The following is a 17,773-nucleotide window of genomic DNA, read 5'->3' as shown; positions in this document are numbered from 1 at the left end:
GGTGAGGAGCTGCAAACCGTTTGTAAAAACGCCGGAGTACGGTATTTTTCCTACAGAAGTCTGATGGCTAATTTATCACATTACAGAACTGGTAGTTCTGCACATGATCTGCTGTGCCCATACAGAAAGCACATATGTGTCTACTGAGGTTTTACAAACAATATGCTTCTTACCTTAACAGAGAAATCAGTCATTCCATTAACAACGGTAAGGTCTAAATTCCAGTAATATTGTTGGTGATACATTAACATCAACATAGTACTTACAATTCACAATTTGCATAAACAATCTCAATTACATAGGTGATGCTTGCAATAGCCCGTTTGAAGCATGACATCTTCCTGGTGTTCACAAAGGTTAAGTGGGACCTGCCCAAGGTTACCTAACAGCTTTATCAATGGTGGACTTCCTTTCGAACCTGCCTGACTCTAAGCCCCTAGCTCTTTTCCCTAGATCCCTCCCAGCTTTCAAAAGAGGGCTCCCGACTCCCATCCTCTACCCAGAGCAGCCTATTACTCCGGGAGACCGACCCTTCCCCTGCCTGGTTCAGAGGTGGCTTCTTCAGCTCCAGCAGAGCTTTCATCCTCCACCACCCTCCCCCCGCGATCATTCTCTGAAAGAAGCGGAAAAGGAGAGGCGACCAAAAGCTCTTGGAGGAAGGGATGATACAATTGGGCTGCTTCACTCCACAGCACGCAACCCCTTCCCCCTCCACCAAGCTGTCCAGCTCTGCGGCCGGCGACCTGGCCACCCGTACCCCAAATTCTCCCATCATCACCTCAAACTGTACCTCCCCCACGCCCTTCCGTCTCCCACAGTCAGAGCCCACTCCACAAAGTCATATATCCTTCCGCCAAGTTACCCTCTTCCCACGCGTTGTCCACTCCCCCTCCACCACTACTCACGGTCGGTGACTGGGCCCGGCCCTCATGGCTGCTCCTTTGCCGCCCGCCGCCCGCCGCCACCACTTCTCCACTGCCCAGCCCCTCAGTCACCGGCGCAGCTGTCGGGACTAGCCGGAGCCGCTCCTGCGCCTGCGCAGCGTGCAGCGCCTGGGCCCTTTCGGGCCGCATGCGCCTGCGCAGCCGCTGCCGGGGGCGTCTTCCTTAGTGCCTGATGGTCTGGACCCCTGGGTCTCTAGTGGGCATGGGAGCTGGCCTTGAAGAATTCTGAGGCTTAGAGAATTTGGCGGCTGCCTCAGGGTACGCCTCTGGAGTACCGTATCTAGGTTACTAAACTCTTGGATCACGCTTCCCCAAGGAGCCACAGACTTACTGGCTCTTCCAGAATTCTGCATCCTACTTGCACTGAAAGGCCTGAATTCAAGTGCTCTGAGGTGACCACTGATGATAAATTTGGGTCTTTTTTTTTTTTTTTCTGAGACGAAGTTTCGCTCTTGTTGTCCAGGTTGGAGTGCAATGGCGTGATCTCGGCTCAAAGTAACCTCCGCCTCCCGGGTTCACGCGATTCTCCTGCCTCAGCCTCCCGAGTAGTTTAGATTACAGGCATGCGCCACCACGCCCAGCTAATTTTGTATTTTTAGTAGAGACGGGGTTTCACCATGTTGGCCAGGCTGGTCTCGAACTCCTGACCTCAGATGATCCGCCCGCCCTGGCCTCCCAAAGTGCTGGGATTACAGGCATGAGCCACCACGCCTGGTCAAATTTGAGTCTCTTTCAAGAAGATGATCGTGTCTAGAAGGTATCGGGGGTAATTATGTAAAGGCAGCTTTGCCATCCTAGAATACACTACTGGCTAGGAGATGCAATGAAGTCCTGGGGACCTTGTCAAGGAGGTTACCTCGCCTAGAATGCACTGGGGACACCACTAAGTTCAGTACGTTTATCAAGCACATGCTGTTTATTGGACAGAAATGTTCTAGGCATCACGTGTGTGCTATTGAGGAATTTGCAGGCAAATAGTCCCCTACTTTCCAGCTCTCACTGTGAGCCTGGCCCTTTTTCAAACTGGTAAAAGAAAACCAGACCTTTAGTCCAGTGAGGCCCAACTGTCAGTCCCTAGACTACTGTGCTGCTTTGGCATAGCCTGACAAGAGACTAAGCTCAATCGAGTCCTGAGAATTCAACAAAACAGACTTGAAAGCAGCAGGCAATGAACAGCAACCAAAGGGAAGAGGAGGTACAGGACTAAACTATCTCCTCATCACTATGGCTCTTTTTTCTCTCTCAACTCCAGCGCTGGTCTCCTCTCTTCAGAGTTTGGACACATAAGGCGCAAGATAGAACGTAAGGGGGAAAAAGAGAAGAAAAAAAGACGTCAAGTTGAGTGCTCAATGAGGAATGTTAAAAAAATTAAAATAGGCTGGGTGCGGTGGCTCACGCCTGTAATCCCAGCACTTTGGGAGGCCGAGGCGGGTGGATCATGAGGTCAGGAGATCGAGACCATCCTGGCTAACACACTGAAACCCCACAAAAAATTAGCCAGGCGTGGTGGCGGGCGCCTGTAGTCCCAGCTGCTCGGGAGGCTGAGGCAAGAGAATGGCGTGAACCCGGGAGGCAGAGCTTGCAGTGAGCCGAGATCACGCCACTGCACTCCAGCCTGGGCGACAGAGCGAGCCTCTGTCTCAAAAGAAAAAAAAAATTAAAAATAAAGCTGGGCATAGTGACTCATGCTTGTAATCCCAACATTTTGGGAGGCCGGGTTGGGAGGATTGCTTGAGTCCAGGAGTTAGAGACCAGCCTGGGCAACATAGGGAGACTCATCTCTACAAAAAAATTTTAAAAAATAGTGGCCAGGCAAAGTAGCTCATGCCTGTAAACCCAGCACTTTGGGAGGTAAAGGTGGGCAGATAACTTGCCAGGAGTTTGAGACCAGCCTGGCCAACATAGTGAAACCCTGTCTCTACTGAAAAAATACAAACATTATCCGGGCATGGTGGCATGCACCTGTAGTCCCAGCTACTCAGGAGGCTGAGGCAGGAGAATTGCTTGAACCCAGGAACGGAGGTTACAATGAGCCTAGATCGCACCACAGCACTCCAGCCTGGATAACAGACTGAGACTCCATCTCAATTAAAAAAAAATAAATAGGGCCAGGCGCGGTGGCTCACGCCTGTAATCCCAGCACTTTGGGAGGCCGAGGTGGGCAGATCACGAGGTCAGGAGATTGAGACCATCCTGGCTAACACGGTGAAACCTCATCTCTACTAAAAATATAAAAAATTAGCCGGGCATGGTGGCAGGCACCTGCAGTCCCAGCTACTTGGGAGGCTGAGGCAGGAGAATGGCGTGAATCCCTGAGGGGGAGCTTGCAGTGAGCCAAGATGGTGCCACTGCACTCCAGCCTGGGTGACAGAGCGAGACTCCGTCTCAAAAAAAAAATAAAAATTAAAAAATTAAAAAATTAGCCGGGCGTGGTGGTGGGCGCCTGTAGTCCCAGGTACACAGGAGGCTGGGGCAGGAGAATGGCGTGAACCCAGAGGCGGAGGTTGCAGTGAGCCGAGACCTTGCCACTGCACTCTAGCCTGGGCAACAGAGCGAGACTCCATCTCAAAAAAAAAAAAAAAAAAAAGCCGGATGTGGTGGTGCACACCTGTGGTCCCACCTACTTTGGAGGCTGAGGTGGGAGAATCACTTGAACCCAGGAGGCAGAGGTTGCAGTGAGCCTAGACTACACTACACTGCAGCCTAGGCAACTGAGTGAGACTGTGTCTCAAAAAAAAATTTTTTTTTTTTTTTTGTGACGGAGTCTCACTCTGTCGCCCAGGCTGGAGTGCAGTGGCGCGATCTCGGCTCACTGCAAGCTCCACCTCCCGGGTTCACGCCATTCTCCTGCCTCAGCCTCCCGAGTAGCTGGGACTACAGGCGCCCGCAACCATGCCCGGCTAATTTTTTTTGTATTTTTAGTAGAGACGGGGTTTCACGGTGTTAGCCAGGATGGTCTCTATCTCCTGACCTCGTGATCCGCCCGCCTCGGCCTCCCAAAGTGCTGGGATTACAGGCTTGAGCCACCGTGCCCGGCAAAAAAATTTTTTTAATTAAAAAAAAAAATGTTCAGGCCAGGTACAGTGACTCACGCCTGTTATCTCAGCACTTTGGGAGGTGGAGTAGGCGGAGTTTGAGACCAACCTGGGCTACATGGTGAAACCCCATCTGTACAAAAAAATTACCAAAAAATTAGCCGGGTGTGGTGGCCCGCATTTGTAGTCCCAGCTACTTGGGAGTCTGAAGAGGGAGGATTGCTTGAGTTTGGGAGGTAGAGGTTGCAGTGAGATTCAACCATTGCACTCCAGCCTAGGGGAGCCAGACTCCATCTCAGTAAGAATAAAATTTTTCTCTTAAAAAAGAAAATCGTCTATTAACCCCACAGCCCTCTCCTGCTCAATATTGGTCCTCAATATCCAAGGGTTCAGCATCCAGGAATCCAACCAACTGAAGAACAAAAATATCTGGGGAAAGGCCAGGCATGGTGTCTCATGCCTGTAAACTCAGCGATTGGGGAGACCGAGGCAGAGGATCACTTGAGGCCAGGAGTTCATGACCAGCCTGGGCAACATAGTGAGACTCTGTCTCTGCAAAAGATTTAAAAATTAGCGCTGGGTGTGGTGGCTGACGCCTGTAATCCCAGCCCTTTGGGAGGCCGAGGTGGGTAAATCACCTGAGGTCAGGAGTTCGAGACCAGCCTGACCAACATGGAGAAACTCCGTCTCTACTAAAAATACAAAATTAGCCAGGCGTGGTGGTGCATGCCTGTGATCCCAGCTACTCGGGAGGCTGAGGCAGGAAAATCACTTGAACCCGGGAGGTAGAGGTTGCAGTGAGCCGAGATAGTGCCACTGCACTCCAGCCTGAATGACAGAGAGAGACTCCATCTCAAAAGAAAAAAAAAGAAAAAAGAAAAAGAAAAAATCTAAAACTTCCGTGACCCCAAGTTACAAGGTATAACTTGATCTTTCTTACTAAAATAGTGTAGTGGGCCATGCGTGGTTGTTCATGCCTATAATCCCAGCACTTTGGGAGGCTGAGGCAGGCGGATCGCGAGGTCAGGAGTTCAAGGCCAGTTTGGCCAACATGGAGAAACACTGTCTCTACTCAAAATACAAAAAATTAGCCAGGAATTGTGGCGGAAGCCTGTAATCCCACCTACTCCGGAGGCTAAGGCAGGAGAATTGCTTGAATCTGGGAAGTGGAGGTTGCAGTGAGCCGAGATCGTGCCACTGCACTCCAGCCTGGGCGACAGAGCAGGACTCCATCTCAAAAATAAATAAATAAATTAATTAAATAAAGTAAAACAAGGCCAGGCGCGGTGGCTCACGCCTGTAATCCCAGCACTTTGGGAGGCTGAGGTGGGTGGATCACGAGGTCGGGAGATCGAGACCATTCTGGCTAACATGGTGAAACCCTGTCTCTACTAAAAATACAAAAAATGAGCCGGGCGCCGTGGCGGGCGCCTGTAGTCCCAGCTACTTGGGAGGCTGAGGCTGGAGAATGGTGTGAACCCGGGAGGCGGAGCTTGCAGTGAGCCCAGATAGCGCCACTGCACTCCCGCCTGGGTGAAAGAGCGAGACTCCGCCTCAAAAAAAAAAAAAAAGAAAGAAAGAAAAAATAGTGTAGTGAAGATGAAGGAGAGAGAAGCAGATGGAGCCTGTGCATATTGGCTCACGTCTGAAATCCCAACACCTTGGAAGGCTGAGGTGGGTGACTTGAGCCCTAGAACAGTGTCTGGCACATAGCAAGTACTCAATAGATTTTTGTTCAGGAGTGAATAAACGACATCTTTCTCTGGGTTGGCTCTCCCCTTCTGGTATCAACATGACTGCAGCAGCTCCAGATATTGTCTTCTTACATCCAGCTCCAGTGGGAAAGAAGCAAAATTCTCCTTGTACCTTTTATCTCCCTGGGTTATGTGCCCATCTCTAAAACAATCATCATGGGCTAGAGAATGTTATAAACTGATTGAGTTGGTTCCGGGTTGTGTGCTCCCTGCCTGGGGTGAGCCTTATCCAACCACATGGTCTGAGTTGGGAGTAGGGGTGTTCCTATGGATAACTATATTGTATATAATGAATTAATGATTGGCAGGGGAAAAATCCACTATTCTGCCCTTGGTAAGAAATTCAAGTAGGGGCCCGGGCGCGGTGGCTCACACCTGTAATCGTAGCACTTTGGAAGGCTGAGGAAGGTGGATCACGAGGTCAGGAGTTCCAGACCAGCCTGGCCAAGATAGTGAAACTTTGTCTCTACTAAAAATAAAAAAATTAGCCAGTGTGGTGGTGGGTGCCTGTAATCCCAGCTACTTGGGAGGCTGAGGCAGGAGAATGGCTTGAACCAGGGAAGCGGAGGTTGCAGTGAGCCGAGATCGGGCCACTGCACTCTAGCCTGGGCGACAGAGCAAGACTATGTCTCAAAAAAAGAAAAAAAGAAATTTAAGTAGGGAAATGGCTCAGAAGACCCACAATGCAGGCCGGGCGCGGTGGCTCAAGCCTGTAATCCCAGCACTTTGGGAGGCCGAGGCGGGCGGATCACGAGGTCAGGAGATCGAGACCATCCTGGCTAACACGGTGAAACCCCGTCTCTACTAAAAATACAAAAAATTAGCTGGGCGTGGTGGCGGGCGCCTGTAATCCCAGCTACTCAAGAGGCTGAGGCAGGAGAATGGCGTGAACCCGAGAGGTGGAGCTTGCAGTGAGCCGAGATCGTGCCAGTGCACTCCAGCCTGGGGGACAGAGAAAGACTCCGTCTCAAAAAAAAAAAAAAAAAAAAAAAGAAGACCCACAATGGTTCAAATATAGGAATACATGTTGTTGTCATATAGTCTCCAGCAGGGGGCACCACTTTCCCCTATCCCCTGGGAGCCAAGAGTCTAGACTGGGCCACCAGCCCACACCCCCAGTCCTGGCAGCATTGATTCCCCACCAGAACTGAGCTCATGTTAAGTGGGGGATGACCCGGCGGGCTCTGTGGCTCATGCCTGTAATCCCAGCACTTTGGGACGCCAAAGCGGGAGGATCACGAGGTCAGGAGTTCAAGACCAGCCTAGCCAACATGGCAAAACCCTGTCTGTACTAAAAATACAAAAATTAGCCAGTGTGGTGGCGGGCACCTGTAATCGCAGCTACTCAGGAGGCTGAGCCAGGAGAATCACTTGAACCAGGGAGGTGGAGGTTGCAATGAGCTGAGATCGCACCACTGCACTCCAGCCTGGGCGATTAGCAAGACTCCGTCTCAAAAAAAAAAAAAAAAAACCAAAAACAGAAATTAGCCGGGCGCGGTGGCTCACGCTTGTAATCCCAGCACTTTGGGAGGCCGAGGCGGGCGGATCACGAGGTCAGGAGATCGAGACCACGGTGAAACCCCGTCTCTACTAAAAATACAAAAAGAAATTAGCCAGGCGTGGTGGCGGGCGCCTGTAGTCCCAGCTACTCAGAGAGGCTGAGGCAGCAGAATGGCGTGAACCCGGGAGGCAGAGCTTGCAGTGAGCCGAGATTGCGCCACTGCACTCCATCCAGCCTGGGCGACAGAGCGAGACTCCGTCTCAAAAAAAAAACAAAAACAGAAATTAGCTGGACGTGGTCAGGCGCATTTGTAGTCCCAGCTACCTGGGAGGCTAAAATGGGGGAATCATCTGAGCCCAGGAGGTGGAGGTTGCAGTGCGCCAAAATTGCACCACTACACTCCAGCCCAGACAACAGAGTGAGACTGTGTCTCAAAAAAAATTTTTTTTTAATTAAAAAAACAATGTGGCCTGGCGCTGTGGCTCACGCCTGTAATCCTAGCACTTTGGGAGGCCAAGGCGGGTGGATCACGAGGTCAGGAGATCAAGACCATCCTGGCTAACACAGTAAAACACCGTCTCTACTAAAAATACAAAAAATCAGCCGGGCATGGTGGTGGGTGCCTGTAGTCTCAGCTACTCGGGAGGCTGAGGCAGGAGAATGGCATGAACCCGGGAGGCAGAGCCGAGATCGCGCCACTGCACTCCAGCCTGAGCGACAGAGCGAGACTCCGCCTCAAAAAAAAAATGTTCGGCTGGGCGCAGTGGCTCACGCTTGTAATCCCAGCACTCTGGGAGGCCGAGGCGGGCGGATCACGAGGTCAGGAGATTGAGACCACGGTGAAACCCCGTCTCTACTAAAAATACAAAAAAATTAGCCGGGCGTGGTGGCGGGCGCCTGTAGTCCCAGCTACTGGGAGAGGCTGAGGCAGGAGAATGGCGTGAACCCGGGAGGCGGAGCTTGCAGTGAGCCGAGATTGCGCCACTGCACTCCAGCCTGGGCGACAGAGCGAGACTCTGTCTCAAAAAAAAAAAAAAAAAAAAAAAAATGTTCAGGCCAGGTACAGTGACTCACGCCTGTTATCTCAGCACTTTGGGAGGTGGAGTAGGCGGAGTTCAAGACCAACCTGGGCTACATGGTGAAACCCCATCTGTACAAAAAAATTACCAAAAAAATTAGCCAGGTGTGGTGGCCCGTGTCTATAGTCCTAGCTACTTGGGAGGCTGAAGAGCGAGGATTGCTTGAGTCTGGGAGGCGGAGGTTGCAGTGAGATTCAACCATTGCACTCCAGCCTAGGGGAGCCAGACTCCATCTCAGTAAGAATGAAATTTTCCTCTTAAAAAAGAAAAGAAAATCGTCTATTAACCCCACAGCCCTCTCCTGCCCAATACTGGTCCTCAATATCCAAGGGTTCAGCATCCAGGAATTCAACCAACTGAAGAACAAAATATCTGGGGAAAGGCCAGGCATGGTGTCTTATGCCTGTAACTCAGCACTTGGGGAGGCTGAGGCAGAGGATCACTTGAGGCCAGGAGTTCGTAACCAGCCTGGGCAACATAGTGAGACTCTGTCTCTGCAAAAGATTTAAAAATTAGCACTGGGCGAGGTGGCTGATGCCTGTAATCCCAGCACCTTGGGAAGTTGAGGTGGGCAGATCAGCTGAAGTCGGGAGTTCGAGACCAGCCCAACCAACATGAAGAAACCCCGTCTCTACTGAAAATACAAAATTAGCCAGGCGTGGTGGTGCATGCCTGTGATCCCAGCTACTCGGGAGGCTGAGGCAGGAAAATCACTTGAACCTGGGAGGTAGAGGTTGCAGTGAGCCAAGATCGCGTGATTGCACTGAAGCCTGGGCAACAAGAGTAAAACTCTGTCTCAAAAAAAAACAAAAAAAAGAATTACTAGGCAGGTCTGTTGTCACAGCTACTAGCAGGGCTGAGGTGGGAGGAATGCTTGAGACTGGGAGGTCGAGGCTGCAATGAGCCATGATTGCACCACTGCACTCCAGTCTGGGCGAGAGAGCAAGACCCGGTCTCAAAAAAATAAAAATAAAAGAAAGAATGGGAGGAGACAAATTGAGGATAGCCAGAATATACAGTGGTGTCTTCCCAGGGAATTTAGATACCATAATTTCCACCCTCCCATCCTATGGATACCAAAATCTGCTGATTCTCTTGTAGTAAGAGATGACTTCAAGTCATCTTAAAGTCTCTAGATTACTTATAATATCTAATACAATGTAAGTGCTATATAAATAGTTGTTATACTGTATTGTGTCGTATTTTTGTCGTTGTTGTTATTTTAGAGATGGGGTCCCTGAAGTCCCGTGGTGATAGAGATTTCTGTCTGTTTTGTTCATTGATGTATTCCCAGCACGGGACAGAGCTTGCTAGTAGATGCTTTATACATCTTCCTCCATAGTTAGGCATGTTAGCATGTGCCTGTAGTCCTAGCTACTCAAGAGGGCTGAAACTGGAAGATCGCTTGAACCCAAGAGTTTCAGGCTCCAGTGAGCTATGATCATGCCACTGCACTCCAGCCTGGGCAACAGAATGAGCACTGACTCTAAGAACCTTCTTTCCTCAACCCCCTCTACCAAAGTTTATCTCTGTTTCAAGTGTTTGATTTAGAGGCTACAAAGGATGAAGAAGGCTCAAGGCCTCAAACAGCAAGGTAAATGGAGTTTCTCCGGCTGCTAGAGCGTTCTAGGAGACCTCAGGTGGCTAAGCCGCTTCTTCCTCCTTTGCAAACCCTCTGGTTTTTCTCCATAAAGGAATGACCTCAGATAGTAGACAGTAGCCAAGGCTTACAGGAGGGAAATCCAGACCTGCTCTTCATCCCAAACACCGACCCAAAGACCACTCCTTCCAGGAGCCTAGCAGAAAGCAAAGGTGCAGACAGCCCGGGGCCACCGCTGACCTCTAGGGCAAATTAAGGCTGGGAGAGGATCCTGCAGGCCAAAGGATGGAAAGGACTAGGAACAAACAACAACAAAACCCTTATGGGGACAGGCGGAACAGTGCCCCCTCCCACTCCCACAACCATTCCTCCCTCGATGGGAGGACGATTTCTACTATTTGGCCTCATGGGAAATGTAGTCTTTTAGGAGACATGGCCAGAAGGGCCTTTTACAAAACTTTGGCAGAAGAAAAAAATACGTTGTGTATGGGAGTCCAAAACTACCGTCATGCTTGCACAGACTCTAAATACACATTTTCCCCCTTCCTTAGCCTCCACCAGTCTCCAGAGCAGTTCCTCCTCCCGCCCACATCCCATGTGTCTCGGCTTTCAATTTGGGCAGACCTACCTCTCTCCTACTCGCTGGTTCGTCAGCCGCTCTGTTCAATCGTAGGAGCGCTCCTGGTCGGTTCCCGCAGTGCCTTGCGGCCGTAATGGCTGCCCCCAGCTGGCGCGGGGCTAGGCTTGTTCAGTCGGTGTTAAGGGTCTGGCAGATGGGCCCTCATGTCGCGTGGCAGCGGGTGATCCCTTTTTCCTCACCCTTAGACTTCCAACGGAGGTGCGTGTCCTGCGTCGCGGGGTCCGCTTTCTCTGGTCCCCGCTTGGCCTCGGCTTCTCGCAGTAATGGCCAGGGCTCTGCCCTGGACCACTTCCTCGGATTCTCTCAGCCCGACAGTTCGGTGACCTCTTGCGTCCCCGCGGTATCCATGCACAGAGGTAAAGAGCCCTGATCGGTTTGCCCGGAACTGTCATGTTTTTAGCATTGAAAGGTTTCTGGGGATACTGTCTTTGATTCTATTTTGTGGAAAACGATTTTGAGGCCCTGACAGGGACGAGCAGTGAAAAATCTTTCAGGAGGGAAATAACAGTTTGAGTGGGAGAAGGAAACGATCTGGTCACAACCAGAGACGCTCACTAAAGAGCATGAGATTGAAGGGCCACAGACAAAGTGGAACTATGGCTCTGCACCCCGACATGGGAAGAAAATTTGATCCAATAAATGCATGTTGGGCCTCATCTTCTTGTCAAGACACAGTTACACCTGGAAAACAGCACATTTTATTCTTCAAACAGTGTCCGGTATTGGAGATTGGACACAAACTGGTCATTGCAAAATGGTGTCATAAGAAGATAATATAAAAAGACTGGGCCCTCTCCCTTCTTGACCCCTAGCCCTTCCTCCCGTCCCTCCTTCAGAAAAAAAAAAAAAAAAAAAAAAAAGACTGGGAAAGCTTGCAGAGCCTTCATAGCACTCTTAGTAGGGTGAGAGAATGAGAGCTGAGGAAATATCTGGCTTTGTGTAATCCAGCTTGCTTTCATGTACATACATTTCTCAGGCACAGCTACACATTATAATTACATGCAGTAATTGAGTATTAAGTGCCAGGCATTGTGCTGAGTTGTTTTACACAATTGCTAGTCATCAAAAAAATTATAAGATAAGCTAGTAAGTAGGTACCGTTAATATCAACTCGATTTTACATATAAGAAAACTAAAGGGCTCAGAGAGTTACTTTATAAATTAATGTAAATTAAGGGCCAAAGTCTCAAAGTCAGGTCTAGGTGACTTCAACCTGGTGCACTAATTTTGTACCCCTGCTCCCTTTGTGGGTGGGCAGGAACAAGCACTTGACAGGAAATCCAGATTCCACTATGTCTCACACCTCTTCCCACTTGAACATAGATGAGCAGGATGTCCTCTTGGTCCATCACCCTGATATGCCTGAGAATCCCCGGGTCCTACGAGTGGTCCTCCTAGGAGCCCCGAATGCAGGGAAGTCAACACTTTCCAACCAGCTACTGGGCCGAAAGGTATGCTACACCCTTGACCATCCTACCCTTTACATCTTTTACTTCTTGCCATGCCTTCAAGGATGGTCTTGGAGGGATCTGGGACCTCACTGAGACTCGTTTGTTCCTGGCAGGTGTTTCCTGTTTCCAAGAAGGTGCACACCACTCGCTGCCAAGCTCTGGGGGTCATCACAGAGAAGGAGACCCAGGTGGTGGGTACCTACAAAGGGAGTCCTTGAAACAGGACAGAGGGTGAAGCTAAGAGGGTCTCACTTACCATCAGCCTTGAAGAAAATGATGGTTACATTCATTTATCTGAGGAAAGGGGGTTTCTTTTCTTTTTTTTTTTTTTTTTTGAGATGGAGTCTCGCTCTGTCGCCCAGGCTGGAGTGCAGTGACGAGATCTTGGCTCACTGCAAGCTCCACCTCCCGGGTTCACGCCATTCTCCTGCCTCAGCCTCCTGAGTAGCTGGGACTACAGGCGCCTGCCACCACGCCCAGCTAATTTTTTGTATTTTTAGTAGAGACGGGGTCTCACTGTGTTAGCCAGGATGGTCTCGATCTCCTGACCTCGTGATCCGCCTGCCTCGGCATCCCAAAGTGCTGGGATTACAGGTGTGAGCCACCGCGCCTGGCCAGGAAAGGGGGTTTCCTCTTCCTTTAGGCATGGTACAGTTCTGTCTCTGCCTTGCCCTCCCCTGGCATCTAGTCAGAAAGATTTCATTCTCTCTCTCTCTCTTTTTTTTTTTTTTTGAGATGGAGTTTCACTCTTGTTGCCCAGGCTGGAGTTCAATTGCATGATCTCAGCTCACTACAACCTCCGCCTCCTGGGTTTAAGCAGTTCTCCTGCCTCAGCCTCCCAAGTTGCTGGGACTACAGGCATGCACCACCACGCCCGGCTAATTTTGTATTTTTAGTAGAGATGGGGTTTCACCATGTTGGCCAGGCTAGTCTCAAACTCCTGACCTCAGGTGATCTGCCCGCCTTGGCCTCCCAAAGTGCTGGGATTACAGGCATGAGCCACCACGCCCAGCCGATTTCATTCTGTTTACTGCTTCCTAGTCTTCCTTATATTCACAGTCATCATCTTTCTCCCAGATCCCATCAAAGAAGAATGGTAAAAACCTAAGGTCAGCCTGGGCTCGGTGGCTCACGTCTGTAATCCCAGCACTTTGGGAGGCCAAAGCGGGCGGATCACTTGAGATCAGGAGTTCGAGACCAGCCTGGCCAACATGGTGAAACCCCGTCTTTACTGAAAAAATACAAAAATTAGCCGGGTGTGGTGGTGCACACCTGTAATCCCAGCTACTCAGGAGGTTGAGGCAGGAGAATTGCTTGAACCCGGGAGGCAGAGGTTGCAGTGAGCTGAGATGGCACCACTGCACTCCAGCCTGGGTGACAGAGTCAGACTCCGTCTCAGAAAAAAACAAAAAACAAACCTAAAGTCAATAATAGTTTGAATGAGAAGGGAGGGCAGGCTCCTGACATCACAGGTAGCCTCTCTCTCACTTCCCAGTCATAATCTTTTCTCCTGGGGTCTGGGTATCTCACTTTCCTGATTTTAGATTCTACTTGACACACCTGGCATTATCAGTCCTGGTAAACAGAAGAGGTAATGGCAGTGGAATTGGGGTGGATTGGCGGGGAGGTACTGAAAGAGGGTGGGAAGATTCCATTATAGGGGCTGGAAAACCCCTTTACCATACGACATCCCTCATCAGAAATGCCTTAGTCATAAGACCTTTCCTGACTGATGTACGTCTGTCCCTCAGGCACCACCTGGAGCTCTCTTTGTTGGAAGATCCATGGAAGAGCGTGGAATCTGCTGATCTTGGTTAGGTTCAGGATGGGAACCTTAAGCCCAGTTTACAGGGGTCATGGCCTTTCATTCCTTGGTAGTTTGGGGGGCTAAAGCCAAGCTCATACCATGGAAGTTTTTGTCAGGGAAGGAAGAAGAGTGACCATTTCCTTTTCCTTCTTCCTGCCTTGCCATCTTCCAGTTGTGGTTCTTGTGGATGTCTCAGACAAGTGGACACGGAACCAGCTCAGCCCCCAGTTGCTCAGGTGCTTGACCAAGTTCTCCCAGATCCCTAGTGTCCTGGTCATGAACAAGGTGAGCACTACCCACCTGAGGAAGGGGTCTACTTCCCTCCAAGTCCCCTATCTCTGACCACACACCCTTTGCCCATCCCCCATGTCCAGGTGGATTGTCTGAAGCAGAAGTCAGTTCTCCTGGAGCTCACGGCAGCCCTCACTGAAGGTGTGGTCAATGGCAAAAAGCTCAACATGAGGCAGGCCTTCCACTCACACCCTGGCACCCATTGCCCCAGCCCAGCAGTTAAGGACCCAGACACACAATATGTGGGAAACCCTCAGAGGACTGGCTGGCCCCACTTCAAGGAGATCTTCATGTTGTCAGCCCTAAGCCAGGAGGATGTGAAAACACTAAAGGTCAGTTAGTCTTGGCCGTAGCCTGGCCCTTGGTTTCTACCATATGAAGACAGCCCTCAAATTTCCTCCTGGAAGCAAAACTGAGGAGAAAAGTCCTGGCTGGGGTTAAGATGCCCATCTATTCCCTCTGTTCCCACAGCAATACCTCCTGACACAGGCTCAGCCAGGGCCCTGGGAGTACCACAGTGCAGTCCTCACTAGCCAGACACCAGAAGAGATCTGCGCCAACATTATCCGAGAGAAGCTCCTAGAGCACCTGCCCCAGGAGGTGCCTTACAATGTACAGCAGGTACAGAATGAAGGGTTCTGGGGGCTCTCTACCAGACACACACCTCTAACCAGGTGTATGACTGACTGATCATTTGTCTCCCTGTACAGAAGACGGCAGTGTGGGAGGAAGGACCAGGTGGGGAGCTGGTTATCCAACAGAAGCTTCTGGTGCCCAAAGAATCTTATATGGTAAGTGAGACTAGGCTCAGAGGAGAGATCAAGACTACGTTAGGCAGGAGTTCTTCCCCCAGCTTGGAGCCCTGAGAGCAGGACCATGTCCTTCTCTCTTTTTTTCTTCTTCTTTTCTTTTTTTTGAGACAGTCTCGCTCTGTCACCCAGGCTGGAGTGCAGTGGTGTGATCACAGCTCACTGCAGCCTTGGCTTCCCACGCTCAAGCAATCCTCCCGCCTCAGCCCCTCGAGGAGCTGGGACCAGCTGATTTTTTTATTTTATTTTGAGACAAAGTCTCACTCTGTCATCCAGGCTGGAGTGCAGTGGCGCGATCTCTGCTCACTGCAACCTCCGCCTCCCGGGCTCAAGTGATTCTCCTGCCTCAGCCTCCCGAGAAGCTGGGATTACGGGTGCCCACCACCAAGCCCAGCTAATTTTTGTATTTTTAGTAGAGACGGGGTTTCACCATGTTGGCCAGGCTGGCTTCGAACTCTTGATCTCAAATTGTCCGCCCACCTCAGCCTCTCAAAGTGCCACCTGACCATCCGCTAATTTAAAAAAATTTTTTTGTAGAGAAGGGGTTTCACCATGTTGCCCAGGCTGGTCTCAAACTCCTGGGCTCAAGCAGTCCACCCACCTTGGCCTCTGACACTGCTGGGATTAATATGCGTGGGCCACCACACCTAACCCTCTCTTTTTTTTTATTTTTTTATTTTTTTTGAGCCAGGGTCTTGCTCTGTCACTCAGGCTGGGGTGCAGAGGCGCGATCTCAGCTCACTGCAACCTCTGCCTCCCGGGTTCAAGTGATTCTCCTGCCTCAGCCTCCCGAGTAGCTGAGATTACAGGTGCCCGCCACCATGCCCAGCTAATTTTTTGTATGTTTAGTAGAGACAGGGTTTCACCATGTTGGCCAGGCTGGTCTCGAACTCCTGACGTCAGGTGATCTGCCCACCTCGGCCTTCCAAAGTGCTGGGATTACGGGCATGAGCCACTGCGCCTGGCCACCCTCTCTTTTTTTTAAAGAGGGGTCGCACTGTTACCCAGGCTGGACTCAAACTCCTGTGCTCAAAGGATCTTCTCACCTTAGCCCCCTGAGTAGCTGGGACTACAGGCATGTGCCATCATTCCTGGCTTCCTTCTCTTTCACATACCCTCAGAAACTCCTGATTGGTCCAAAGGGCCACGTGATCTCCCAGATAGCACAGGAGGCAGGCCGTGACCTCATGGACATCTTCCTCTGTGATGTTGACATCCACCTCTCTGTGAAGCTCCTCAAGTGACCACCCTCTACTGACCCTCCCAGGGCATTCCAGCTCAAGCTGCTGGCGGGAACTGACCAGATCTGTCCTTGGCTGGGGACCCTCCAGGCACTGGTGAGAGACATGAACACTGACTGGCCGCTAGCTGGCCTGGCCCTACTGAGTCTGCACAGTCCCTGCCCAGCTGTGTCTTCTGTTGGAAGAAGGAACCTGCCTTAGCTCAGTTTCCAGGTGGTTCCTCTGCCTGGGACCACAGCTACAAAGGTGTAGCTAAGAAGATGGCCCATTGGTGGGAGCAATGTCACCCTGCCTACAGCTAGTTATGGGCCCAGAGTTTCTCCCTGAGTCGCTGTTGCTAGCAGGGAGATTTCTCTTCCCGCCCTCACTTCCTTCACCTTGAACTTGGATAAGAACTCGTGTCTCCTGAGTGAGGTAGCGCCTCCCATCTGCTCCCCAATTCTTGATCTCTCCCACCCCATCCCTCTCCCCAGTCTTGGATACTAATAAAATATAAGCATTCTGGTTCTCATCTTTATTCCTTTTATTTATTTATTTTTATTTTTTAATATTAGGGACTGAGTCTCACTATGTTGCCTAGGCTGGTCTCAAACTCCTGGGCTCAAGAAATGCTCCTGCCTTGGCCTCTGAAAGTGGTGGGATTACAGGCGTGAGTCACTGTGCCTGGCTTATCTTTATTTCTTTACAGCAGGAAAGAGAAAATGTATCTATTCCCTCTCCTACCCCCCATCCCACACCCCCACCCCTGCCTTGTTTGAGCTGGAGTCTCCCTTCCAGTAGTCTGTTCCAGGGTCCTGAGTTCTCTTCCTGGCACGTTTTCTGGTATAGCAAGAGAACCGTTACCATTACTAAACTCAGTAATGGTAACGGTTTCCTTGCCATTCCCAAGTGCCCTGGCAGTCAGTAGATTGTGACAGGCTGAGCAGAGAGCTTCTTGGGCTTGTAGCATCTCTCCTGTCCTCCTTGTCAGGCTCCAGAGCTGGGGGTGCCCGGACTAGTACATCATCTATACTGTAGTGTCTCATCGCAAACTTACAGTATATGATGATATCCCAGCCAGGGCCCCACTGGGGGCACAGGAAGCATGGCTTGAAAAGCACTGTGGAGGGCTGGGGGCAGAACAGGACAGGTCAGGGCTGGACACACACAGCTCCCTGCTCTACGCCTCCCTCCCAGGCCAGCATCTCCTTGATTCTGTGGTCAGGCAAAGCCCAGGTGGGTTATGGGAAGGGGACTGGAGCTAGGGTCTGTTGAGATCTCATAGGGACCCAGGGCCAGTGTTAAACAAGCCAGAGATGGCGTAATGATGCAGAAGGTTCCCTTTGGTCAGACCAACAAGCAGACAGGCAGACAGACCCAGAGAAGGTACACTTACCTGGAGCTGGAACTGCAGACTGAGGAGGCCTTTGGATGCAGGGAGGATCTGTCCCTTCCTCTTCCTCGAACTGCTTGCCTTTTAACATACCAGTCCCTCCCCTGGGTGGGGCACTTTTCCTGGCCCTGCCTCTTAACCCTTGCCCTGCTAGAGTCCATGAAACAAGGGTCACTGGCCCCTTTCCCTAGAAGGCCTTTTCTCACATACTCTCTCACGGACCACATTAACCCTGAGATTCACCCTTCA

The 17,773-nt window shown here is 50.8% G+C and overlaps 2 protein-coding genes across 7 annotated transcripts in view; one reads left to right on the top strand and one right to left on the bottom strand.

Moving 5' to 3' along the window:
* Positions 1-10,632, bottom strand: part of FAM222B (family with sequence similarity 222 member B) — a 100,655-nt gene extending 90,023 nt beyond the window's left edge. The window contains exon 1 of one of the 2 annotated variants that reach the window (XM_055256785.2): positions 10,542-10,632. The gene's annotated coding sequence lies outside the window, so the exon portion shown is untranslated. Of the gene's footprint in view, positions 1-905; positions 1,065-10,541 lie in introns of those variants that run through there. The other variant, XM_055256784.2, reaches the window with a different exon arrangement.
* On the top strand, positions 10,611-16,663 carry ERAL1 (Era like 12S mitochondrial rRNA chaperone 1). Of its 5 annotated transcripts, none has more exons than XM_055256792.2 (10): positions 10,611-10,909; positions 11,877-12,004; positions 12,118-12,195; positions 13,549-13,595; positions 13,756-13,817; positions 13,984-14,096; positions 14,186-14,434; positions 14,574-14,723; positions 14,813-14,893; positions 16,033-16,663. In XM_055256792.2, exons 1-10 carry the CDS (start codon positions 10,627-10,629, stop codon positions 16,153-16,155), a joined length of 1,314 nt encoding a protein of 437 aa, XP_055112767.2. In that variant the 5' UTR covers positions 10,611-10,626; the 3' UTR covers positions 16,156-16,663. The 5 variants fall into 5 exon arrangements, with proteins under 5 accessions (XP_055112767.2, XP_063484797.1, XP_055112768.2 ...); XM_063628727.1 differs by having other exon boundaries at positions 10,627-10,909; positions 12,118-12,192; positions 16,179-16,663; XM_055256793.2 differs by having other exon boundaries at positions 10,627-10,909; positions 12,118-12,192.
* Positions 16,664-17,773: the final 1,110 nt, after the last annotated feature.

The sequence above is a fragment of the Symphalangus syndactylus genome, chromosome 20 (genome assembly GCF_028878055.3).
Source record: "Symphalangus syndactylus isolate Jambi chromosome 20, NHGRI_mSymSyn1-v2.1_pri, whole genome shotgun sequence".
NCBI lineage: Eukaryota > Metazoa > Chordata > Mammalia > Primates > Hylobatidae > Symphalangus > Symphalangus syndactylus.
The sequence above is the reverse complement of the archived record's forward strand: the minus strand, read 5'-3'. Positions and strand labels throughout refer to the sequence as shown.